Source organism: Neomonachus schauinslandi, chromosome 3, assembly GCF_002201575.2.
Source record: "Neomonachus schauinslandi chromosome 3, ASM220157v2, whole genome shotgun sequence".
Lineage (NCBI taxonomy): Eukaryota > Metazoa > Chordata > Mammalia > Carnivora > Phocidae > Neomonachus > Neomonachus schauinslandi.
In genome coordinates, this window is record NC_058405.1 from 137,105,244 (window position 1) to 137,130,667 (window position 25,424).

Consider the following 25,424-nt stretch of genomic DNA (forward strand, 5'->3'; position numbering starts at 1 on the left):
TGAACTTCATAAAATCTCAGCTCCTCCCCCTAGGAAGTGGGTGGGCAGCAGAGAGCAGGCTAGTCCTTCTCTATTGACTGTCTTGTCAGTTACAGTCCCTCTGGGGCTTTCACTTTTCTTCTCCACAGGTCACCTGGAGCCTGGGGCCACCCCAGCCCTCTCAGGGTTCGGCAGACCTCAGAGGTGGTGGTGAAAGAGACAGTGGTGGTCAATGTTATTTGAGCCGGGTCAGCAGGCCCTGGAACTTCCTGAGTGCACGATGCAGAAGGCTGCTTACTATGAAAACCCAGGACTCTTCGGAGGCTATGGCTACAGCAAAGCCACTGACACTTACGGCTACGGCACCCCCCATCAGCCTTACCCACCCCCTGCTGCTGCCAACTCCCTGGACACTGATTACCCGGGCTCCGCCTGTTCCATCCAGAGTTCGGTACCTCTGAGAGCCCCAGCCCACAAAGGAACTGAACTCAATGGCAGCTGTATGCGGCCTGGCACTGGGAACAGCCAGGGTGGGGGTGGTGGCAGCCAGCCTCCCGGCCTGAACTCAGAGCAGCAGCCACCACAGCCCCCTCCTCCACCACCACCCCTGCCCCCATCCTCGCCCACCAATCCTGGAGGTGGAATGCCTGCCAAGAAGGCCAAGGGTGGGCCCAATGCTTCTGGCTCCTCAGCCACCATCAGCAAGCAGATCTTCCCTTGGATGAAAGAGTCCCGACAGAACTCCAAGCAGAAGAACAGCTGTACCACTGCAGGTCGCTCTCTGAGGGGGCCCATCCTGGGCTAAGTCCCCCAGCATGACCCCAAGAAGCTAGCTCACCTAGGAAGCAAGAGACTCAGGGCGAGAAGTGCAGCTTTGGAGGCCATAGGTCTACACTTCTACTCATGCCGAAATGGCCTCTCTTTTCAGTGTCCCTGACTGGAGCCATACCCTTACAGGGACAGGGTGCTCCATTCCAGGCTGTTGGTGCCATTGCTGGACAAGTCCCACAGTGATGAATAGATAGCCTTTTCTTATATTGACCTAATGTCTGCTTTCTTGGGCTGTTGGTCATAACTCAGCTCCTTCTTCCATCCGACAGCTCTCCAAAACTTGAAGTCAGGTATCATGATTCTCCAAGCATGGGTTCTTATGTAGCCCATATCACACAAATCCCACTCCCTTAAATTAATAAAAACTAAAGTCTGTGGAATGTTAACATGGTTCCATGTTAACAACCAGGCTAAATGCTTTACAAGCATTATCTAATTTAATTTTCCAAAGAACCCTTTGAGGTAGGTATATGATAACATCCCCATTTTACAGATAAGGAAACTGTTAGAGTTGCCCAAGATCACAAAGCCACAGAATGGCGCACTTGAATCCAACCAGAGCCTGCAAGAACTAGCCATGGACTCTACTTGGTCTACCCCAGCCCAGTTCTCCCCATCCCAGCAAATCCACAATGGGGAGGGGTGTATCCTAGGGGAAGAGGATGTGCTCTGAAACAGGAACGGCCTTGGGTTTCTCTTCCTGAAAAGGGAGACCCTAGAGTTGAGATCTTCTGTGGATCCATTCAGGGTGTGTGGCAGAAGATGGGCAGGCCCAGGAGCTCTAAGGCCTGCTGTGTCTCTCTGCTCAGCCTGATTGATCCTAAAATTTCCTGGCCTTGTGTCCTTTGATGCAGTTTATCTTCAGGTAGACGAATTTACTTCCAGGTCCAGGGCTAGTTTGAGGCCCCGGATGTAACTAGCTTTTTATCAAGTCTCTGGTTTGCCTGCAACTCTCTGGGGCTTCGGCTCCTAGGGGGAAGTGCCTTCCAGCCTGTAAGCTGCTTCTGCCCCTCCTTCCCAGCTGCAAGCCCAGGCCCCTCCCTCCCCCGAGATATCCATTTGTACAACCAGGGAGGGAGCGGACGAGCCGCGGAGAGGTGGCAGGGGTAGTGGAAACCAGTGTTGAGACTGCTGCTCCTAGCACGGAAATACTCAAAATGCACCCAGGCTGGGCTCGGAGCCCCTGAAAGTCAGGGGCAGTATTTTTATGGTTTATTACTTCTCTGAGTTGGGGTGCAGAGCCCTTGGGTGCAGCTGAGCTGGAGTGAGGTGCTAAGATCTCCACCCTCATTCTGTGCTTCCTGGGGTGCTTTGCCCAGGAGCCAGCCCCAGAGCAATGCAGGGGAGGTGGGGGGGGGGGGGGGGGGGAGGTACAGGGGGTGTGCCTTCCTCTCCCATCCCCCCGCAGAGGCTGGGGAGAGTGTTCAAAAGAAGTCTGGCCCTCCTTGAATGGGGGCTGGGAGGGGGTGCTAGGCCTTACCAGCTGCTACTAGCCTCTCATTAAACTCCTCCACAGCCTTAGCCTTAGGGACAGGATGATGGACTAGGCTGGAGGGGAGGGGGCGGCAGAGTGAATCGGACTGCAGAAGGCAGATTGGTGGTGGTGGTGGTGGGGGGGGGTCAGGTGCAACTCCTAGGTAGGCCTGGGGCCTGTGAGGTCCCGCCAGGAGTCTCATCTCTCAGACGCCCCTCCCCCACTCCAGCCAGCATTAAGTTGGGGGCAGGGATGGAGGAAGAGAAGGGAGCCAGGGAAGCACCCTGCTCGGGCCCTGGGTGCCCACCCCCTCCCCTCCCGCTCAGCATCTCCTCTGTCTCCCTTCCTGTCCAGGAGAGAGCTGCGAGGATAAGAGCCCGCCGGGCCCGGCGTCCAAGCGGGTGCGCACGGCCTACACGAGCGCACAGCTGGTGGAGCTGGAGAAGGAATTCCACTTCAACCGCTACTTGTGCCGGCCACGCCGCGTGGAGATGGCCAACCTGCTGAACCTCACCGAGCGCCAGATCAAGATCTGGTTCCAGAACCGGCGCATGAAGTACAAGAAGGACCAGAAGGCCAAGGGCATCCTGCACTCGCCGGCGGGTCAGTCCCCGGAGCGCAGCCCGCCGCTGGGCAGCGCCGCCGGCCACGTGGCCTACTCCGGCCAGCTGCCGCCCGTGCCCGGCCTGGCCTACGACGCGCCCTCGCCGCCCGCCTTCGCCAAATCTCAGCCCAACATGTACGGCCTGGCCGCCTACACGGCGCCGCTCAGCAGCTGCCTGCCGCAGCAGAAGCGCTACGCGGCGCCCGAGTTCGAGCCCCACCCCATGGCAAGCAACGGCGGCGGCTTCGCCAGCGCCAACCTGCAGGGCAGCCCGGTGTACGTGGGTGGCAACTTCGTCGACTCCATGGCGCCCGCGTCCGGGCCCGTCTTCAACCTGGGCCACCTCTCGCACCCGTCTTCGGCCAGCGTGGACTACAGCTGCGCCGCGCAGATTCCCGGCAACCACCACCATGGACCGTGCGACCCTCATCCCACCTACACAGATCTCTCGGCCCACCACTCGTCTCAGGGACGCCTGCCCGAGGCCCCCAAACTGACGCATCTGTAGCGGCCGCCACCGGCCCGAACTCGCGGCGCAATTACCTCTTTTGCTTTGGTGGCTGGGGTGGCGGGCGGGGCCCGCGGGGCAGCTCGGTGACCCCCTCCCTCGCTCTGGCCCGGTCGCCGCCTCCTGGGTCTCGGGCCAACGGCGGCCGAGACGCAGGCGACTGGGCCTCCCCTCCAGGCGCGCCCTCCTTTGGGTGACTCGCCATAAATCAGCCGCAAGGATTCTCCTCTGTAACCCTGACAGGGCCATATACTGCGGACCGAGGGACGCTAATCTGGTAATGGTGTCCCGAAGGTAAGTCTGAGATCCATCGGCGGCGCGCTCTGCAGAGGGACCAGCTCCCGGACAGCCCCGGGGCCTGGCCCGAGTCTAGCTTAGTTGCGGAGACCTTAATTTATATGCTCCTTCCCGTCCCGTAAGGATTGCAACGGACTCAACGATCTGTATTTATTATTTGAAGCGAGTCATTTCGTTTCCCTGATTATTTATCCTCGTCTTAATGTATTTATGTGTATATTTGTAGAATTCTCCAGCCAACCTAAGGAACGCGCTCCCAGGCCGCGGGGGCCACGTTTCACCTCTTTAGTCCCCTTGGTCTGAACTAGTTAAGAGAGTAGTTTTGAACAGTTGTAACCGTGGCTGGTGTTTGTAGTTGATGTAAAGGATTAAGACCGCAAATTGTCCTTCATTGGGTAGAGTCAGGCAGCCCCGTGGCGTGGCACGACACCCGTTACTCATTTCTCAACAGCCGCAGCCCTCACCACTCGACACAGTGTATTGATTTCAAATTGTCTGGTACTATTTGAACAAATATTTAGAATAAAAAAATTTCTCAGTCCGAAGTGTATCTGTGTTAATCACACACACTTGGAAGTAGATCACTCTGCCTTTTATCTTTCGCACAATCCCAGAAGGCCCCCAAATAGGCTCTTTGATATATATATATATATATATTTTCATTTATTTGGAATCTGGTACACGAATTGGTTCTGGGGATACTTGATTACATTGCAGCATTGATCTTAGGGGGGAGAATCTGAGGGTGCAAGCCTAGAAATGTCCTGGACGGGATAATTTGGGTAGGGCTTTGTGCTGTGCCTGCTGTGCTGGTTCCACCACCCTCTTTTGGACACAAATCGACTTTTCTAGATTGCATTTACATTGGGGAGGCCAGCGCTCACTTTTCTGCGCTAATAAAACAAACTTTAAGAGAAAACTGACAATCAAAGAAAAGACACAAGTTGTAAGAAGAACTGAGCTATGAAAAAGCTAAGGTGTACAAAAAGGAACGATCATTTGGAAACACGCACCTAAGCTTTTTCTCTAGGAAATGCTGTCAGGACTTTTTCCTTTACAATGGTTGGTGGTTCATTTCTAAAGTAAACAAACGTTCCCCCACGATGTAAAGTAATAAAAGTTTCATTAATGGAACATAACAAGTATAAACACCTTGTTTATTCCAGTCTCTTTGTACAAAACGGGCAAAAACGTCTTCAAGGATTTATATCCATTTTGTAAATATTAGCGTGGCTTTAGCTAGGGGCGGACAACGTCCACCCACTTCTCTATAAGGAGACACTTGGAAAGCGCCTTCAGATAAGGTTCAATTCTTTTGTATTTCAGTAAAGTCGGCCCACGCATCTCTATTTGGTTTGACAAATAATGCAACTCCTACTACATCCCCCGTGACACGAGGTGAAATTCCCATTGTGTGGAAATAATTTAACTTCTAATCTTCTGGTGGAACAACAATCGTTTCTATTTGGATGTTTGTGTTTCGCTAAATAATGATGGCTCAAATAATATTTAGTTTCCTTGTTCCTTTGTGCTGTTTTTAAAATGGCATGTTAGATTGGGGGTGGGAGGGGACTATCCTTTTGCTAAATTTCACTTTATCTGAGCAGGTTTAGAGTATACATGTTGTAGAAGTGTATCAACAGAATAAATGACTTCAACTGAAAGGGATATTTTACCCACTTTCAAGGCTTAAAATTATTTTCTATGAAATTTGCATCTATAGGCAGAATTTCTAATTGTCTTGTAAGAAATTATTTTTTAAGCTATTAGGGAAGTCAAAGAAGAGCTTGCTGCCTTGCAGGGATTACAACAACCTTTCTTAACTGGCTAAATATTAAATAGATGAATTATCAGGCTGTTTAGATTCAGCCCGGTTTTCCCTCATCTCTTCCTACCATAAATAATAATAAAAATACATAATGCATTATGGCTCCAGGCGTTTTCCAGCGCGGTGTGTTACCGCAGGAGTATCTGCTGAGTCTGCGGGTGTCTGCGAAGGCCCCAAGTGTCATCTGCGGTTTAGGGTATCATGGATTAGACTTTAAACGCTGTCTAGGCCGGCTGACATCAGCTTCCTCTCACACTGAGGCTCCAAAGAACTGCGGGGTTGGGGGCTCCCTCTCGGGGCGGTTGCCCGGAGGCACCCCTCTCTAATGGGGTGGGGGAATTCGCTTGGGACAAATCGGCTTTCTCTCACCTTTGGAGAAAGGTTCCCCGAGGCTTCTGAGAATAGCTCGGATTCTTTCCTGTCATTGGCGTGAGTGCCATGTGATGGGCACACTCGATCGCTCCTGGCGCGCGGAGGGTGGCGGGGGGCCCGGGTGGGGGTGAGTCTGGGTTGGCGCTTCCCGCGCGGCCGTCGGCCAGGGCGAGAGGAGGGCCCGCGGCACAGCCATTTAAAACTTCATAAATTATAAACAAGCCGCCTTAGCCTTCGCCATAAATTCTGCTCCTTTTGAGCCTGCAATTAGTGTTAGGAAGCACTGGAGTCTAAACACAACCAAACGCCCTCTGAAGGGCCCAACTGCCCAAGGTTGCACACGTCTATTTATTTCCCAGTACCACCCCCTCCGCACCCCGAGGCCTGCACACACTGTCGCCTCCTCCCCTGCCGGCGGTACACTCTCGGTAGGGTTCCCGCTCAGCGAGGGAGGGTCACAATAGCCGCTCTATCGGCGGAGGCGCCCGCCTCCTCCCTCCCCGGTCTCGGAAAAGCAGAGAAAGAGGAGAGTGGGGGAGGGGAGCACGGGCTGGGCAATGGCGCCCCAGGCCCAGGCCTCTCAGTCCCGGGGGAAGTGGGGGAGTGTGTGACCGGCAGCGGGAAGGGGCAAGTTGGCAGGCGAAGGGAACCACCACCCCGCGACTTCTGCCCGAGACAGGCTCGCCGGGGGCGATGGGGAGCGCCCCAAGGCCTCGAGGCTGCTGACCCCTCGCTGTCGGGCGCTGCGCTGAGGGCACTAGGAGCAGCCTGGGCTTCCAGGAGCCTTGCGCTTTTGTGTGCGCAACTTCCCCATGGCCTCGGCTTCGGGTAAGGCCTCACAATAGCACCGGAGGGCCTACGCCGGGAGGAAGGGCCGGGCTTCGCTTTGGGGATTGGTCTCTGGGAGGTTACCTCGTTTGCTGCTCCAGGGGAGGAAGTGGCTCTCTGGCTCAGGCCTTGATCAGCTCCTTTTAATTTTTTTCCCTACAGAACCGCTGAAGGGTGGAGTGGGGGGGAGGGGAGGGGTCAGGGAGGTTGTGGGGGATCCTCCTGAGGCTTGAAGAAAAGGGCTCAGAGTCTAAAACCCAGGCCCATGGATGGGGGTGGCAGCCGTTTGGGAGCCCCTGGTTGTTCTGTACAGGCAGTCAAACGTGAATTAAAGCAGAGTAGAGAGGAGGCTGCACGAATTGCCCACTGAAGAATGGGAAGTGGGGGTGGGTAAAGAGATTTAGGCAGAGGGAGAGCTTGCCCTGGCTACCAGGAGAAACTCAGGATCCAGCCTGGAGTTGGGTAGAGACCCAACTGAGCTACCCAGGGGTGTGGGGTAGTTGCAGAGGAAAGGTCTGAAGAGTAGTCCTGGCCCCTGGATAGGTGGTAAGAATGGGCGATTAAGTAAATGTTCTGCCTCCCGGCTTTCAGACCTCAGCCTCAACCAGGGACCTGACAGAGAAAAATCCGCCTCTGATGAATCATTAAGTTAAGCATCCATTTGTACCATCTCTTTGTATAGGCTTTCAAATGAGAGAGAGAGAATATAGAATGAGTACTTTCCCCCCTGGTGCAGCCCCAAGCCTAGTCCCTATCAGAGACACATCAGCCAAATTGGTTTCCTAGGCCCCAGAGGCTGCTAACCTTGCTGAACAGGATTTTTTGAATTTCTATCTGTAAGGAGTATTAAAAGATAGTGATTACCTACGCTAGCTACTCATTTCTCCTCCCCCCCCTCCATTCTGTACCGGCCAACCCACCCTTGAGTGAAGTGCATCTCCTCAGCCATAAGTCTTGGGAGCCTAGGCTCTCCATCTGTTGAGGTTTTTCATTAGGGAGGGTGAAGAGGATATGTGTGGGTGTACGTTTGAATAACAAAGAAGAAACCCAACATTCTAATGAAAAGTGTTTCTCTGCTTGACGTGGAGGAGCCAGAAGCTTGTTTACACTCAGTACTCAAGGGACAGTCATGGGCCTGTTTGGCTTTATCCTCAGAATTCGTTGAAACTTTCTCTTGAAGTAAAGAATTGGTTAATCCTAGTTACAGATCCACGAAGGTCCTCTTCATCTGGGAGTTCTTGGCATTACTTTGGTCCTTCTTTCAGAAACTGTAAGAAAAAAAAATAGGATGAACCGAAGTTTGTATTAAATAAAAATACAAAGAGGGGCAGAAGGCCCCACAGGCCTACAGCCTCACCACTTCCGGGCACTGCAACTTCCCAGAGAGGATATAGCTACTGCCTGGGTGAGTACACTTATCCCTAGACACTTTGGGCACAGCTGAGACTGAGTCGCCAGCCATACCCTCACCAGCTATGAGGACCAGCTCACTTAGATTTCTCTTGCGGAGAGCCTGGGTGGAGAGAAAAAAGGACTGGGTAGGTGAATCCTCTGTACTCACAGCATTGGTGGTGCTGGCGGCCAAGATCATCACAGAGGGTGAAATCTTAGTTTTCATTGTTCCCTTGTCTTCGGTCCAGTTACAAAGGCCCTTATCTTTGGGGTCCAAAGTTGGTACCGAATGGATTACCTATACCTGACCTAAAGCCCATGCCTGAACACTTCCCTCAGGTCTCATAACCACTTGGCAAATTGGAATAGTACAAAGGTACTTCAAGGACCCACTTTCAGGCCAGGTCCAGCCTGAAACACAGTGAACAAAAGGTTTTCCCACATGAAGGAAGAAGAAATGAAAATGGATGTCCAATCATTTGCAGTAGCAGAAGAAGGCAAAAGGTCCCTATTTTTTTTTTTAATTTTATTTATCTGACACACAGAGAGAGAGAGCACAGAGTGAGAGTGTGAGAGAGAAGCAGAGTCCCCACTGAGCAGAGAGCCTGACGTGGGGCTCGATCCCAGGACCCCCAGATCATGACCTGAGCCGAAGGCAGACGCCCAACCGTCTGGGCCACCCAGGCATCCCAAAAAGTCCCTATTTTTGGCAAAATATCTTGACTGGTTCCGATAGCTAATCTGGATCATTTTTATGGAAGAATATTATCTGGAAAACAATGAAAATAGGATTTTAACATTAGTAAGAGCCCAAGGACGAGACTTTCATTTAAATCAGGACTCATGGAGAACCCTGATGGTACAGATGAAATGTTTTTACTGGGAAAGCAGACCTAAAACCAGGCCAAGAGGACCTGTTGGGCCAGGGCCTTTTTGAAGGAAGGGAGAAGAGGTCGCTGACTTAGGAGGAGCCGGGGCGAAGGCCCTTTGATGACTCTATTGTTCCAAGCGCTGCCCAACGAATAGCGCATGCCTCCCAGCCTCCTCCGCAAGGGCAGAGCGGGAAACCGGGTGGGTTGCGCGGCGCTCGAGGTAGTCGAGCTGGCACCAACCTCCCTCCGCCTCGTCTGCGGCCCCCGGGGGCAGCAACGACGCGCCATTCCCGTCGCAGGCACAGAACACACAAAGGAAACCCCCACCCGTCCTCAGACGTGGGGACACTCTGGGGAGGAGGCTGGCGTGGACCCCGAGTCTGAGCACCTCCCTCGCCCGCGGGGAACAATAGCCGCCGCCTGCCCCGGGCGGCCCGGCGGTCGCGCGGCACAAAGGCCGTCTCGGGGCCGCGCCAGCATGTGACGCGCGCGCGCTCGGCGCTCGCCCGGCCTGCCGCAGGGCTCAGTCAGCACCGAGCCGGAGCCGCCGGGCCGCGGCCAGGCTGCCGGAATCCACCTGGCACACTTTCGGAAAGACAAACGGTGAGTTAATCACCCAACAGGCTGGCGGCCGCGTCCCCTCTCGCCAGCGAGGAGGCCTGGGGAGGGGGCTGGGTGAAGGATTTCTCTGTGTGTGTCGAGGGTTGGGCGGGGGGTGGGGGGCGGCGGGAGAGGTTAGTCCTATTAAGAATTCATCAATCACCCGGTGTGCACTTATCGCTCGACAGCGGTTCCTCCTACTTCAGAGCAAGTCCCGGCCAGCTGGGAGCCGACCAGAAACCGCAAGCGGAGGAGACGCAGGCACGCGGGGTGAGCGCCCACGGAGGGTGCGACGCCGCCCACGCCCTGCGGCGCGAGGCCCGTCACCCCCCGCGCTCCGGGTCCCTACTGCCGCCTGCCGGCCCCGCCCTCAGACCGCTGGCGGCCCACCGCCCTCCCAAGAGGCGGGCCCCACTGCCCGTCCCGGACGCACGGTGGCTCAGTATCCCCAGCCCCCCACACCCGCCGCTTCCTCCCTCCCCCGTCACACCCTCAGCGCTACTCCACGCCACAACTCCATCTCTCGCAAGACAGAACAAGAAAAATCCCAATGGGTCTGAAGGTTTTTGCAGACACACAAAAAAAGGCTCCCAAGGGACTAGGATTCAGGGAAGGGGCGGAGCTAGTTTCGTTCTTATTTACCTGCAGGAGTAATTTGTGTGGGAGGAAGCAGGATAACACCCCTGTTGAACTTGCAACTAAACTTGAATGCCATATAAAAAGAACAATAAAAATACACTTAAGATACCAACCACAATGATATGCCTTTCCTCTCTTGTCTGGTGTGAAGGAAGGACTGGAATATTTTTACATCAGCTCTTTTGGGGTCATTTTAGAAATACCATAAAGGGATAGACTAAGAGATAGACTGAAAACGGCGCGCAGGGCGGGGGGGGGGGGGTCACTAGCATTAGAGCTGTTTAGCGCGGGAGGGCTTGCGTAAGTGGGTGGTGAAGCATTCTTATACCCCTTCTTGAGTGGTATTTGTAGTTCTCTTTGTAAATTCTAAGAAAGTTCCAGGCTACCCCCTCTTTTATTCTTTTTCTGAGTGACATCAGCTGAGAAGTTTCTGGAGTTAGTTAAGTGTTGCCTCAGCCTATAGGAAAGAGCCTCTGAAAGACAGAAAATCCCAACTCCCCCCCTCCCCTCTTCTCTTTCAGCCTCCTCTTGGGTGGAAATGAACTTGCTTTGGAGAGATGTTCTACTATCATTTTGCTTTAGGTAGATACAAGCTGAAGCATTAAGCCTTGCACAGTGTTCTGAACTCATTAAGCAATTAAAATACTGGTCCTGTTGTCCTTGGCTCAGAGTGTGTCCTTCTCTCCTTGCCTTTCAGCAATACCTACTGAACAGCTCCTGTGGGCACTGTGCTGGGCTCTGAGATATAAAAATGAGTCACTAATAGTGTGCACCTTTTCATCTACCGGGGGAGAAAAAGAATCTTAAAACAGTGTGACAGATGCTATAACACAGGTGTGACCAAAATGTTCCTGGATTTAATAAAGAAAAGGAGCCTCTAACATTACTGTAGTGTCAAAAAAAAGTCTTCTCAGGGGAGGTGAATTTGGGTTCCTGAAGTATGAGTTTTTTAGGAAGGAAGAAGAGACATACCAGGCAGAGTGAGCAGCACATGCAAAGCAAGAAGGGAAGAAAGAGCAAGGTCTGGGCCTGGAACAAGAAGAATCCTTTGGAATAGAACATCTGGCTGGAAAGAGAGGTTGTATGGGGTTCATGGAAAGGAGTCTGGACCTGATCTGTAGGCAGTGGGAAGCCACTGAAAGTTTTAAAATGGGATGTGAGGTTATGTATTGGAAACTTCCTCTTTGGGATACTGTGTCTGACTGGAGAAAGCAGAGATAGGAGGCAAGAAGGAAAAAAAAAGGAGGCTGCTGCAATAATCCAGCATAGAGAGGAACTAAGATAAGGACGATGAAGAGGAAAGACATTTAGGAGGACAAATTCACAGGACTTGGTGATAACTGGATGAGTGAAAGAGCAGTTACAGATACTAATCCCTAGGTTTCTATTTAGAGGGCCTGAGTAGGTACTCAGGTCATTCACCAAAATGAATACAGGAGGGGGAAGAGAATACTTTGCAGGGGAAACTAAAGAATTCAGTTTTAGGTCTACATTGTGTTTTTTGTTTTGCTAACTGATAGACTGTATGACCCTAAACAATTCACTTAATCTTTCTGGCTTTCAGTTTCATCACCAATGTAACAATCAATAGGTATCTATCTCAGAAGTTTACCGTGTGTGTGTGTGTGTGTGTGTGTGTGTGTGTGTGTGCGCGCGCGCGCGCGCACGTGTGCACACGCCCACATTAGGAATTACCTTCACCAAGTCCAAGTGAGTGTCCTTTGCAAAGCTAAAACCTAGGGAAAACATCCTCTAACCCACACCATGCTAATCAAAACTTAGATCCTGGGTGGCCAATGAGAAATAAGTCTCAGGAAAATTAAAAACAACACCCTCCTGCTTCCCAGATATTGAATCCAACTAATGCTTTGGACTAGGTCAGATCATATTGCTAATTAGAGCTCCTCTGCTTCCGGAGGGTACTCTCCAGGGACACATGCAGAAATGTGGTCCTGGTATCAGACCACTAAAGAGGAGGCCTCTTAGCAGATGTCGGAAAGCTTTTTTATATCATGTGTCTTTCAGGGAATGCTTGAAGCCACCCACTCTCTTTGAACCTCCTTAGGCTTCCTTGTGACACAGTACAGTATGGGAAAGAGTGTTGGAACATCTGACCTTGGCCATTTACACTGGGTGTAATGCAACAAGTAGTTTATCTTTTCTGTGTCAGTATTGCCATTTATAAAATAGAATTATGAAAGGATCAAACAAGATAAGGAAGAATGGCATTTCTGGAGATGCTCTAAGGGTAAGCAAGAGGTATTATTTTTTACTTATTGGATTGGCAAAAATAAAAAATTTTACTATCCCACTGAGGTGGCAAGAGCATAGGGTAACAGGAATTTTCTTATGTTGCTAGTAGAAGGGTAAATTGATTCACTTCTAAAGAGAGCAATTTGGCATTTTGTATCAAAATGGCCAGTGCACATACTTTTGACTAAGTAATTCCATGTCTGGGAATTTTTCTAATAGGTCAAAAACTTGAACATGTGTTTGTAATAGCAAAAGACTGAAAATAAGCAGGAGCCTTTCTATCCCCATTGATAGGGGATTAGTTAAAATTGTGGTAGGTATGTACAGTAGAACAGCATGAAATTGTAAAAGTAAACCAGGAAGTTCTGTATGCATTTATATGAAATGATCTTCAAGATACAATAGGGGAGGGTGCCTGGGTGGCTCAGTTGGTTAAGCATCTGTCTTCAGCTCAGGTCATGATCCCCAGGGTCCTGGGATCAAGTCCCACACAGGGCCCCTTGCTCAGCGGGGAGCCTGCTTCTCCCTCTGCCTGCCACTCTCCCCTGCTTGTGCTAGCTCGCTCTCTCTCTGACAAATAAATAAATAAAATCTTAAAAAAAAAAAAAAGATACAATGGGGGAAAAGCATGGGGCCAAATGAGCCTGTCTAATATGCTATCATCTATGCAAAAAAAATGTGGGGGAATTTATAGATAGATGGAGATGTATAAAGTATCTCTGGAAAGGCAAAAGAAACTAATAACTTATGTGAAGGGGATCTAGGTGGCTGAGGACAGGGGTGGGAGAAAGATTTTCACTGCATACCATTGTGTACCCTTTGAATCTTGAACCACATAAACCTGACCTGGGTGCACCTGTGAGTGTTCACACATGTCCTAAATTTGTACTATCCAGCTACATTAATCTAAGGTTATTTCTTGTTTTGATCCCCCAGGGATCAAGCTCAGCAGGAGATGAGGGGATCTTTTACCCTTGCTTGGTGGAAGGGGTGAGAACCCAGATCCTCTCTGTCTTCTCCTGCAGGAGTAGCTCAAGGTGTGGCCTCAGAATCCTGGAGCACAAGTTTAGCACACAAATTGCAAAGGGGGCGGGGCAGCAAGCCTCCCAGTCAGCCACACCGGCTGTAGGGTCTCCCAGAAACAAGGGTGTCTCCTTGAACACTGCTCTGTTGCTCAGCACTGAGGCTGCCACAGTGTGGAGGAGGGGCTGCTTTACTCTTCCCCTTTTGTAAACTGTGGACAGGCAGCAGACTGTGGACGGTCAGGAGACCCAAGTTAGTTCCCTCATTTTTTGCAGGACGGTTTTGTGTTTTAACCTTTGAATAAGGTGACTTCCTTTCTGAAATGAGGGGTTCAATGTCACTTGTCTCTAAGGAGCCTTCTTGCATTGACATTTTATGATATGAAAGGTCCATTTTTAGCCAAAGGAAGAGTTAGTTACAGCTTAGGCCAACAGACATTTCATCCCCTCTGGATCCCAGGAGCTCAAATGCTCATTCCAGACAATTTGGGAGAGGTGGAAGGAAAGAAGAGTTGGCTCCTCCCTCTTGAGACGCCCCCATTCTTACTCCTTCCTTCTTTCCATTACCTCAAAACCACTCTAAAGTTTCTCTGAGGAGACTGGGAGAGAAAAAACCCTTTCACTTCCTACCTTGCTAGCATCCGCAAAGCCAAGTTAGGAAAGTGGCAAGGAGCAGAAGCCGGGTCTCTGCAAAGCACTATTTTGTCAGCAAAACTTGGGAAACTCCTACTTAAGGATATTTAGGAAACTTCACCCCAACTAGACTCAGGTTTGGCTTTAATATTCTCTGCCCCTACCACCCAACAGACTTCTGAACATTGTTCAGGTTTACTCATGTTCTAGTTAGCAATGAGTTCTCATGGTGCTGGTCAAGGGCCCCTCCTACAGAATCACCCCTCTCTCCCTACATTGCCCACCCCAAACCAGCTCCTGAAACAGAAATTCTCAAAGTATGGGTCCAAAGAACCTTGCTTTAGAATCACCCAAGAGGTTTATTAAGACTCCTACCGGAGTCAGATATATTGGATTAAAATCTCTTGGGTGGGCTCAGGAACCTGCACTTTTAAAGAAGCTTCTGTGATGATTCCTACCCACATGAAGTGGTTTTGGGAGCCAATAATCTAGGGATATCCTTTAGCCAATGTTAGTCATGGTAAAAACACACCATTCTTAGGGTGCCTGGGTGTCTCAGTTGTTAAGCGTCTGCCTTCGGCTCAGGTCATGATCCCAGGGTCCTGGGATCGAGCCCTACATCGGGCTCCCTGCTCTGCAGGAAGCCTGCTTCTCCCTCTCCCACTCCCCTGCTTGTGTTCCCTCTCTGGCTGTGTCTCTCTGTCAAATAAATAAATAAAATCTTAAAAAAAGAACAACAACCCACCATTCTGTCCATTTTTACTTCTGTCCAACAAACATTTCTTGGATGTTTACTGTGTGCCAGGCAAGGGCTTGACCCATGAGGCTTTCATTCACAAAGCTCTCAGGGAAAGGCACAGCACTCTAAACTTTTTCCTCAGGGAGGGTCATGTTAACAAGTTTCCGACAGGTTTAAAATTCTTGTCCTTAGGATCCCTTTCACCCCCACTTCCCATGGAAGACTGAGGGCTGCTGCAGAGAACTACAAATCTTGCTTAAGAGAAAACCCCACCTCCCCCTCTGCTTTTCACCCCAACAAGCAAGAGCCTTTCTATACTTTGGGGCTGTGGAGCCAAGAGTTTGCATGTCTCAAAGCATCTCCAAGGGGTAACATGATGAGGCTTGTGGAGAGGGGTTGCAAGAGACTTCTTAGGAACAACTGTAAACACACAGAAGTCCAGAGTGCCACCCTCCAACACTTCTGTCTTCTGTCTGCAGGAAAAAAGGCTTGTAGCTCGAATGGGAGACAAAGGTTGTCATGGGGGTGGGGGTGGGGGGTGGCTGCCTTGGTTAGCAGTATGGGAGAGATTTCAAAGCATTCCTACATCAAACACAACCTGGCAATCAGGCCCCTCTGCTGTCACCTCCTGCTGAGAACTCACAGCACCAGGACCTAGCAGGGCAAGTGACCCTTGGGAATTCATGACTTGAACAAGCAATAAAATTAGTAAGACATTTCTCTCATACCCTGTGAACATCTAGGAGACAAACTTTAAAGGTACTCAAAGTATCCTATGTTCACACTTTCTACATACATTTCCTCCAGTAATATCTTCCAATCTCTCCTTAGAAAATTATAGATTCCGATTCTTCTGGAGTAGATTTATAGTATAGCTGAGACTTGTGCCAGTAATGAATCTCTTGTTCCTTTGGCTTGAGAATATCTTTTTTTTGCAGCCCAGACCTCCCCTAACAAAACATTCGTACACAGTAGGTCCCTGGCAAATGTTGAATCTGAGTCTGAGATAACCAGAGTCTTGACTCCAATCTAAGCAAGTCAAGAACCACTCCAGGAGTGGAGATGGCAACTCTGGGCCCCAAGGTGTAGGATATGCCAAAACCTGAGAGACTAAAGGGAGAAGAGAGGATGAACAGAACGCGGCTCTCTGTAAGCAATTATCAGAGAACTACAATTGGGTCTGAACAAATATTGAATACCTCACCCACCCACTCTCACCTATAGTTTTGAAAACAAAACAATGCAATTAAAAAAAAAATCTCATTCTCTTTTAGGACATTTTCTTCCATCCGCAGAAGTTCAATCTCTAGGGCGCCTGGGTGGCTCAGTTGGTTAAGCGTCTGCCCTTGGCTCAGGTCATGATCCCAGGGTCCCGGGATCAAGTCCCGCATCAGGCTCCCTGCTCAGCGGGGGGCCTGCTTCTCCCTCTCCCTCTGCCTGCCGCTCTGCCTACTTGTGCGCTCTCTCTCTATCTCTCTGTCAAATAAATAAATAAAATCTTTAAAAAAAAAGTTCAATCTCTAAAATTTTGCTTCAGGGAAATAGTGTGGACAGCTTATCAAAGTCAATGCTTAATTGTGACAGCAAGCACCCAACCTTTGCTCCCAATGCTTAGCAGCAGAAACCTGCTGGTCCCTGTTGTAATGAAGTCTGCCAAGGCACCTAGGCTGCCTGTTTTTCCTGAAACCTTAGAGCAAAGGTGCTTAATATGATAGGTTTTGGTCAGACTTGCCAGACAATCAGGCCGGATTTTCTCTCCTACATCCTGAGTTGCAGCCAGCTGGATGTCTTCTCCAGAGAGGTTTACAAGGCCATCCTCCTTCCTGACTTGCTGGGGCCTCTGGGCCTAGGAGCTGTGATTAAATGAGTACCTTCTGAGAGAAAGACTTATAGTTTTGAGATAGGAGTGTGCACACTGGGTCATTATGCTGGTAAAAATTGGCTATTAAAGTCCAGCCAGGGGTGAGTGAAGTGTTACATGACCTCAGCAGCATCTGAGTTGCTGATATTTTTGTATTAAGAGCACAGAGTGAGGGACAGCAAGGAAATACTTCTACATATGAAGCCTGAGCTAGCTCTGAAGAGCTCTATCATTTCCTGATCAGGGAGCTAAAAAAGAGCTTCTATTTTTCTCTTTCAAAAGACTATTTAGGACCTTTGTCATCTGATTGGCTATAGGAGAAAACTGAAGTAGCAACATCAAGTTTGAAGGGCGATTTTCAGCACAGGATTCTATTTCCCAATCAAGCCCAAGAAATCCAGCAGGGTAGGAACCCCAGACCTGTTAGTTTTGTGCTCATTCCTAGGTGTGTACTCTCTACCTACCCCCTCCCCACCTTGGCTCAACTTCAGTTTCACCAGCAACACGTTTGGTGTGGCTTTGTTTATTCACAAGTTCACATCCCAGTAAGGGACTGGCTCCCTGGACTGTGATGGCTCCTACTTTCCAGGCTTCCTCAGAGCGGAATTTTAGGCAAGGACTCAATCGCTCTTTCATGACAAGTGGATCAGTAAAACAATAATAAAACCTCTGTCACCATAACTAAGAGGCTATAATAGATCAAATTCTCAAGGGCACTTGAATAAGCCAAGAGTAGACCCTATTCACACAGTTTTAGGAAACCACTCTCTTTCATGACTGCTGTGTGTAAATAACATTTATTTATTTAATTTGTTATTTTCCTACAGCCCCAAAGAGGAAAACATTACAAGAAATGTTCAAGGAAGTTGGAAAATTTGTCAACGTAAAGCTTGTCTTTGTAACCCTTCTACTCTTCATTTCCTGTGCCAGTTGCACTTTTATTTCCCGTCTCTCTACGCTCAGTAAACAAAACCATATTATCAAGGGAAGGACGTGAGCCCATTAACATTGTGAGCCCTCAGATTTCACTCGCAAGAGACGACGCAGCACTTATCTGATGGAATAGAAGCTTTAATTGCTTCGAGGTACAAGCCCGTCCAAACCTCTGAGATCTCACCGGTCCCTGGGAAGCCTTTGCGCCCTGGAGCCAAGCGCCTCAGAGAGAACGTGCGCCGCCCCAGCCCCGCGCGGGTGCCAGCCTCCCCGAGAGGAGCACTGGCGTTCCTCCACAAGGGCAGAGTCTTTAGTTGGACAGCCTAGTTAGAGGGGGAGATCTGGTAAATTTCCCCACAGGGCAGAAACCTCATCTTCTGTCCGAATCAAAACCTGGCGCCCCAACACGCACCCTTATCACGCCGCCACAAATGGAAGGAACGCGAACTGAAGGGATGCTGCGAAGTAGCGTGAAAATCTAGTCTAAACGTGAAGATTTTGTGCCGCCCCAGGTACACAGCACCCAGGGCATACAATTTAGTCCCATGAATCGGAGGCAGGGAGAAAACGAGGGAAAATTAAGCCTGTACTCTAGGTTTAGGAGAGGGGTAACACCAGTGCCGGGAAAACCGAAAGCGCATAGGACTCAGAGTAGAGAGGGAGAGGAATACTTTACCTTCCCGGGGAAAAGGCTATGAGCAGTCCCCACAGGCTGAAGTCCACGCTCCTTTTTAACCCCTTCCCGACCTTAGTGCCCACAATCCGCAACCGAGGGGTCAGCCACCAACCGATCCAGAAGAACAAGCTTCTCCTCCCCCTCTGTCCTCACGCGAGCGGCCAGTTTTGCCTTTCTCCTCCCGCTTCGTCCAGTACCTGTCCGGGCAGCAGGCGTCCTGCGCTCTCGCCCCGCCCTTCCCCAGGCCGCCCGTGGGCCGCGCCGGCTCTCTCCCGGGCCCGGGAGCGGGGGGGTGCTGGACGGCGGCCACCCGCAGGTTTGGCAAAGTTGGCGGCGGGGCAGGCGCGTGGAGCCGCGCGCCAGTCGGGACCCCGGCCGTGCGGGGCAGGCGCCCATTGGCCGGCCAGCGCCACGTGGCCACCCCCGCCGCTATATTAGGCCACTATTTACCTCAGGCTCGCTCGCCATGGCTCGGCGAAGGCAGCTCCGGTAGGGAAGAAAGGTGGAGCGGCGCAGCCCGCGGCGGTCCTGCCCGGCCCCGCACTCCGGCCCCGCACTCCGGCCCCGGCCTGCTCGCTCAGGCGCGTGGGCCGGAACCATGAGCTCCTACCTGGAGTACGTGTCGTGTGGCAGCGGCGGGGGCGGCGGCGACGTGCTCAGCTTCGCGCCCAAGTTCTGCCGCGCCGACGCCCGGCCCGTGGCCCTGCAGCCCGCCTTCCCCTTGGGCAGCGGCGACGGCGCCTTCGTCAGCTGCCTGCCCCTGGCCGCCGCGCGCCCTGCGCCTTTGCCCCCAGCCGCGCCCGCGCAGCCTCCCGCGCCGCCCCCGACCGCGCCCTCCTTCGCGCCCTGCACCCTGGAGGGTGCCTACGAGCCGGGCGCCGCACCTGCCGCGGCAGGGGGCGCAGACTATGGCTTCCTGGGGCCGGCGTCCGCCTACGACTTCCCGTGCGCGCTCGGGCGGCCGGCCGACGACGGCGGGGCGCACGTCCACTACGCGACCTCCGCGGTCTTCTCGGGCGGCGGCTCCTTTCTCCTCAGCGGCCAGGTGGACTACGCGGCCTTTGGCGAGCCCGGCCCCTTGCCGGCGTGTCTGAAAGAGCCAGCCGACGGCCACCCCGGGACCTTCCAGACCGCGTCCCCGGCCCCCGGTGCCTACCCCAAGTCGGCCTCGCCAGCCTCCGGCCTCCCCACCGCCTTCAGCACCTTCGAGTGGATGAAAGTGAAGAGGAACGCCCCTAGGAAAAGTAAGTACTTGGGCCTCGGACGGACGCTATACTGGGGTTGGGATCGGAGCCCCCCCTCGGCAGAATGACGCTGGGAGCGCGTGGCAGCTGCCCCTCCGGACGGCCATTTAGGGCTTGTGCGGGAAGTGCGTTCCGAGGCATTATTAAGTAGGCGCGTTCCATAGAGCGTGCCCCAAGTAGACGCTTCGAAAATGGGCCAGGCACTGAGGAAATTTCAGGAAGGAGCTCTCCGTGGAGCGTTTCTGCTGGGTTCTCGGAGCCCCAGGAGAAGTGCGCTGTAACTTCGATTCTAACCAGCTCCGCCGGTCGCCCGCGTTCTGTGTCCGCGTCCTCTCACCCCCGACCCCCGATGCCCTGTCTTTACTTTGCAGGCAAACTCGCCCAGTATGGAGCCGCTAGCCCCTCCAGCGCGATCCGCACGAATTTCAGCACCAAGCAACTGACAGAACTGGAGAAGGAGTTTCATTTCAATAAGTACTTAACTCGAGCCCGACGCATCGAGATAGCCAACTCCTTGCAGCTGAATGATACGCAAGTCAAAATCTGGTTCCAGAACCGCAGGATGAAACAGAAGAAAAGAGAACGAGAAGGGCTTCTGCCCTCCGCCACCCCTGTGGCTTCCCTCCAACTCCCCCTCTCAGGAACGAGCACCGTCAAGTCTGGCAAGAAGCCAGGGAGCCCTTCTCAGGCCCAAGAGCCCTCATGAGGTTTAGTCTTGAGACTGAGAAACCTTGGCCGGCAGAAGTCATAGGCCGCCTCACCCCTATCTAGACTCTACTAAGCTCAGTTTGGGTTGGAGGTGGGCATGGGCAGAAATTACCAGAGGTTTCACTTGGGAAAGGAGTATCTTGGTGGGCTTCTAAGTTCCAGGCTGTAGGCGTACAGATACCAATTTGAGGTCCCTTAAGCCACTCATTTGTGTATTATTTGTGTCTTACCAGGGAAAAGGTGCCCAACTGCCAGCCCAGCCCTGTTGCTATGTTGTCTTAGTCATATGCAATTCTTTGGTGCAGAGTGGCAGAGCATTATTGCTGATCTCTGCCAACCCCCGATGTGCTCAGAAGAACATCTACCCAAAGTTTTTCTGATTTTAAGTTAAAGGACCAGCTACATGTATTCAGCTTGAGATGACCAAAGCTAGTTAGGGCCTTCTTGATGTAGCTAAGCTGCTTCAATGATGATCTTCACATTTGCACTCCACTTGGTTTTTTTCTTTTTTAAAAGCAGTTTCTACCTCTTTATGTGCCTGAGTGAAGATACAATCGCTGTCTAGTTAGTAGCTGAACAAATCCACAGGGTGGGTGAACACTAGAACCTGAACTACACCTTGACACCAGTTACTTAGACTGGAATGTAAATATATACAGTATGTATATTTTTAAAAAGGTTTGCTTGCAATGAACTTCTATATGACATTTAATGTCATAGCATGTAAAGGGTCTGAACTTTTTTTTGGTAATAAAAATTACAGAATCTGCTACTCTCTGTTTTTCCTTACACTCCTTTCATTTTCATTATCTTTCTTAAAAGCTAATTTGGTTTCTTCTATTTGCAATTTCTTGATTCTGCTCTGGGAATTTGTTTAGATTGGTAACTTTAAAAAAATAACACATCTATATAACAATAACAACAGGTAACGGACAATTATCTGAGCAGTTTAAGGGAGAAGGAAAACTACTCTGCCAAATAGTCAAGTAACTAAGGAGGTACTGTACTTATTTTAAGTGCCTGAGTTTTTCGGTGAATATATAGACTGCACATTAACTCAAAGTTTAGGTGTCCACTGTGGGAATGTTGTAAAGCCAAGAAGACACTGTAGCGAGATCTCCTTATTCTTTTGCCTCTTGCTCTCACAACAAGAAAAGGAAACCTGAAGATTTTGCTAGTTGGTTAGTGTTCTCTGAGAAAGGCAGCTGCACGTCAGAAAGTTCTCAATGGCGGACTTCCCATTTCCAAAGTCAAGAATTACAAAGGAGGCTGGCAGAGGCCAGTAGTCAGAGCTTTCCACTTCCTGCAATGCAGACTGACATCTGGCCTAATAAGAGAGCAGAGGGGTACCTTTCTGTTTTTAAAAATGAAATACTTTCAAGTGACTTCTTTGAAAGAAGTTTCAAAGCACAAAATCTGATGGATGGCAAGAGGGTATGTGGTAAAAAGCCTCTAAGCTTGTTTCCACCCAGCCCACCAGCTCCTAACCCTGAAAGCACGCGTGGTTGACCAGGCTTTTATGCAACCTTACAGATACACTATGTGAAAAAATGCAGCATTAATACACAAAGCCAAGTGGATACTTGGGACAGTTGTCAGGGCAGTTCATTTCCCTCACTTTATGAATAGCCATAGCTGTATCTTTAAAATCTCTCTATAATTCAACCAAAAGGCTTCAAGGCCCAAACAATCCAGATACAAACCTCAGCTCTCCTTTTAGCTAGATTTCTAGATTCTAGTGTAGTGCTTTAAATCCAATTATTCAAAGTCTAAAAGTTGTGGAGGATTACGATCCCCGATAGTATTGTTTTAGAAGATTGAAATTATACTTAAATCCCTGTCCTTTGCACTCACAGTTTAATGGAGTTGGAGAAATAAGATTATAAGCTCTAACAAACTCAGCAGATTAGGGGTTAGAGATATCACTTAAAAAGCAGGTCTGTCAATATTATTCTTGTTTGTTTGTTTTTCACAGTTGCACTCTACCTTTAAGGTTTTTATTTAAATTCCAGTTTGTTAACATACAGTGTAGTAGTAGTTTCAGGTTGTCAATATCATGCTTATGTTTCACCATCTGCCCTTCATGGACTTGATGCTAATCAGATCTGGTTTGAAACAACAGCACCCCCACCCCAGCTATTTGAAAAAACTTGTTACAGGAGTTGTCATCTGCTTGCATGTTTCCCCTGCAGTGGTCTTTGACAAGACAATGTTTCCTTTTTGATAAGCATTCCGTGTACACCTAAACAAACAAACAAACAAGATGCCAACACCCTGGGTCATTTCCTTAATCTACCATCCTTTTCTCTGAGAAAATAAAGCTTTTCCTTTTGAAGCTACTGCTAGCCCTTAACCCTGATGGATGTCTTCCTTGATGAAGGTGGCTATTTTGACATACGTATAATGTTGTTCTATGAATCAGGCCAATATTAGCTATTTTTTGACCAACCCCAGGGATCTTTAAAAGCTTTCTTAATGCAGATCACTATACAGTGATCTCTCACTGTAGACTCTCAGTATTAGGGAGAGTCCTGGCTGGAGATGGGGATGAAGGAGGTGACCTCTGGAGGTCCCTTTTAGCAATGAAAATGCTACAGAAACGACTCAATGACTTCTGCATGTTTTGTTTTAGGCCTATCATTGGAAAAAAGAGACTTCAGCCCTAAGAAAGTAAATGCAGTCCATGGGATTACAGTGACACTGTGTTTGTACAGGAAAAGTGGATTTTAGACTTCACTAAATACATCTTGTCAGTGGAGGTACCTAACCCATCTGGATTGTTTATAGAACATTCCCCTTCTCATTATTCAGAGCCTTGTGTTATTTCGAGTGAGGTCATCCATGAAGTATGATGGTTACTATGCAAACTGTGAAACTGCTAAAACAATCCCATTTCTATTTTATAAGAATTCAAACTAAGTATGCTAATTTTCCCTCCAGCGGTCCGTTACAAGAATGAATACACAGTGGACAGTTCTGGCTGTTGTATAATTTACTGTTCAATGTTCCTTTGTCTTCGCAGAATGGCCGTGTGTCTATTTTTCTGGATTCAGGATAGTTGGGAGTGAGGAAGAAGAAATAAAGCATTTAATAATATTTAAATTTCCATGACTTGAGTACTAGCAAACAAAGGAGTTGCTAATGTAAAAACCTAGAGCTATGTCACCTAAATCCTCAAAGGATTAATTGTATGCATTCTGCTCCAGTCTCATATATGGTGAGGCCTGAGACCAGAGAGGTTATGTCCGATTATCATGTCATCAGAAAAGAGGGGCAGACTCAGGAGAGCTGCATTAACTCTGGACTTCTTAATTATTTCTTACGGCCAAACAAATGCTCTATATTTGCCGAATATTGAATTTAAAAACCTCAGGACCTAATTAGGTTCAGAGAAATGTTTAGTCTGACCACAGACCTCTTGACAAGAAAAATACCGATTGTTAAAACTTTATTTGTGGTTTTAAAGTGAAACCATACTGGACATATCTCACAAATAATGATAAATCTCCATCTAAATAGAAATCAAGATTTTCATGGTTTTGTCCTCCAAAGCATATTTCCAGAGCATGAACATGCAACAAACATACAAAATAGTTCTATTTAACATCTCACTTATAACTGCTTCTGAAGTTCTAATTGTTATGCAGAAATATAAATTCAATAGAAACTGTTTAAATTCAATAGTGAACCAAGAGGAAAGAATTCCTAAATATTGGCATGAAAGTAAGGTCTATTACTTAGACTGTAAAGACTTAAACATTATCTCTTCCACTTCTAGTCTCATTGATATAATTTAATAAATATAAAGGATGGCCACAGACTTGTAAGTAGCTAATAGAGCAGGTCACTGACACTTTTGAGGTTTTTTTAGAGGGAGCTAGACTATTTTGCACATCTCATTCTTAAGAGGTTTTGTTGACCCTAAACTACAATTTGAGGGATGTCTTTAAGAAAAAAAAAATCATGAATACAAAATTGCTAGGGTATCTTCCAGGGTCTGGAGGAGCCCAAGTGAGTGAAGCTTAAGTTTCTTTTTTTTTTTTAAGATTTTATTTTTAAGTAATCTCTCCACCCAATGTGGGGCTTAAACTTGCCACCCGGAGATCAAGAATTGCATGCTTTACCGACTGAGCCAGCCAGGCACCCCAAGTTTCTTTGGGTTCATCATAAATCACTCTCTGTCCCTTCTGAAATTGTTGCTCCATTCCCAATACCTAGCCATTGTTTGTAAGATGATAGCAGTTTGCTTTTCTCCAACATCTTGGAACCAGAATGACCATTTGCTCCTCCTAAAGTGCATCAAATAGTAGATAATGCTCTGTTCTACACTCCGAGCACCTCGATCCCACTCTGCTCTTCGGGGCTACTAGCTGGCTGAACTATTTCACTGTCTGGTAATGGGAGCTCTATTTCATCCCAGTGGTTCTTTTCTGTTGTATTTCCTTCTCAATGATATAAACAGAAGAGAAATCTAGAACCAGAGATGACAGCTACACTGCTGACTTCTAAGCATTTCCCAGAAGGATGGAATCACCAAGGCTGAGGAAAGGACTGTGAAAAAAAAAAAAAAAAAAAAGAACATTATTCTTAAGGGAGGAGATGTGGATTTTAGCATCGGTCGTGATTTATAATGAAAAGGGAACATAACTTCCCTGGTCTCAGTTTCTTCTATAAAACAGAGCAGTTTGGTCTGGATGATCATTAAGTTTCCTTTTCACCCTAGTATTCTTTTTTTTTTTTTTTTAAAGATTTTATTTATTTTTTAGAGAGCGAGCGAGAGAGAAACAGCATGAGAGGGGAGAGGGTCAGAGGGAGAAGCAGGCTCCCCGATGTGGGACTCGATCCCAGGACCCTGGGATCATGACCTGAGCCGAAGGCAGACGCTTAACCAGCTGAGCCACCCAGGCGCCCTCACCCTAGTATTCTGCCACAGCCCCTTACTTTGCTGGTTATTACTGAAAAGTTTATTTAACAATAATGTAGCTGTGTAAGATTAGCATCAATAAGAGGCCTTTACATTTTAAGCTATCTATCTTTAGATTGTGTGTGTGGGGGGGGCACCCGAGGGGCTCAGTCGATTTAGCGACTGTCTTTAGCTCAGGTCCTGATCCTGGAGTCCAGGGATCCAGCC

At 49.4% G+C, this 25,424-nt stretch overlaps 2 protein-coding genes across 2 annotated transcripts; both read left to right on the forward strand.

The window, feature by feature from the left end:
• Positions 1-211: 211 nt before the first annotated feature.
• Positions 212-3,396, forward strand: HOXD3 (homeobox D3). Its single transcript, XM_021703199.1, has 2 exons — positions 212-752; positions 2,639-3,396. The coding sequence occupies exons 1-2, from the start codon at positions 212-214 to the stop codon at positions 3,394-3,396; spliced, it is 1,299 nt and encodes a 432-aa protein (XP_021558874.1).
• Positions 3,397-18,939: 15,543 nt separating this feature from the next.
• On the forward strand, positions 18,940-20,291 carry HOXD1 (homeobox D1). Its single transcript, XM_021703237.1, has 2 exons — positions 18,940-19,585; positions 19,957-20,291. Exons 1-2 carry the CDS (start codon positions 18,940-18,942, stop codon positions 20,289-20,291), a joined length of 981 nt encoding a protein of 326 aa, XP_021558912.1.
• The last annotated feature ends 5,133 nt before the right edge of the window (positions 20,292-25,424 follow it).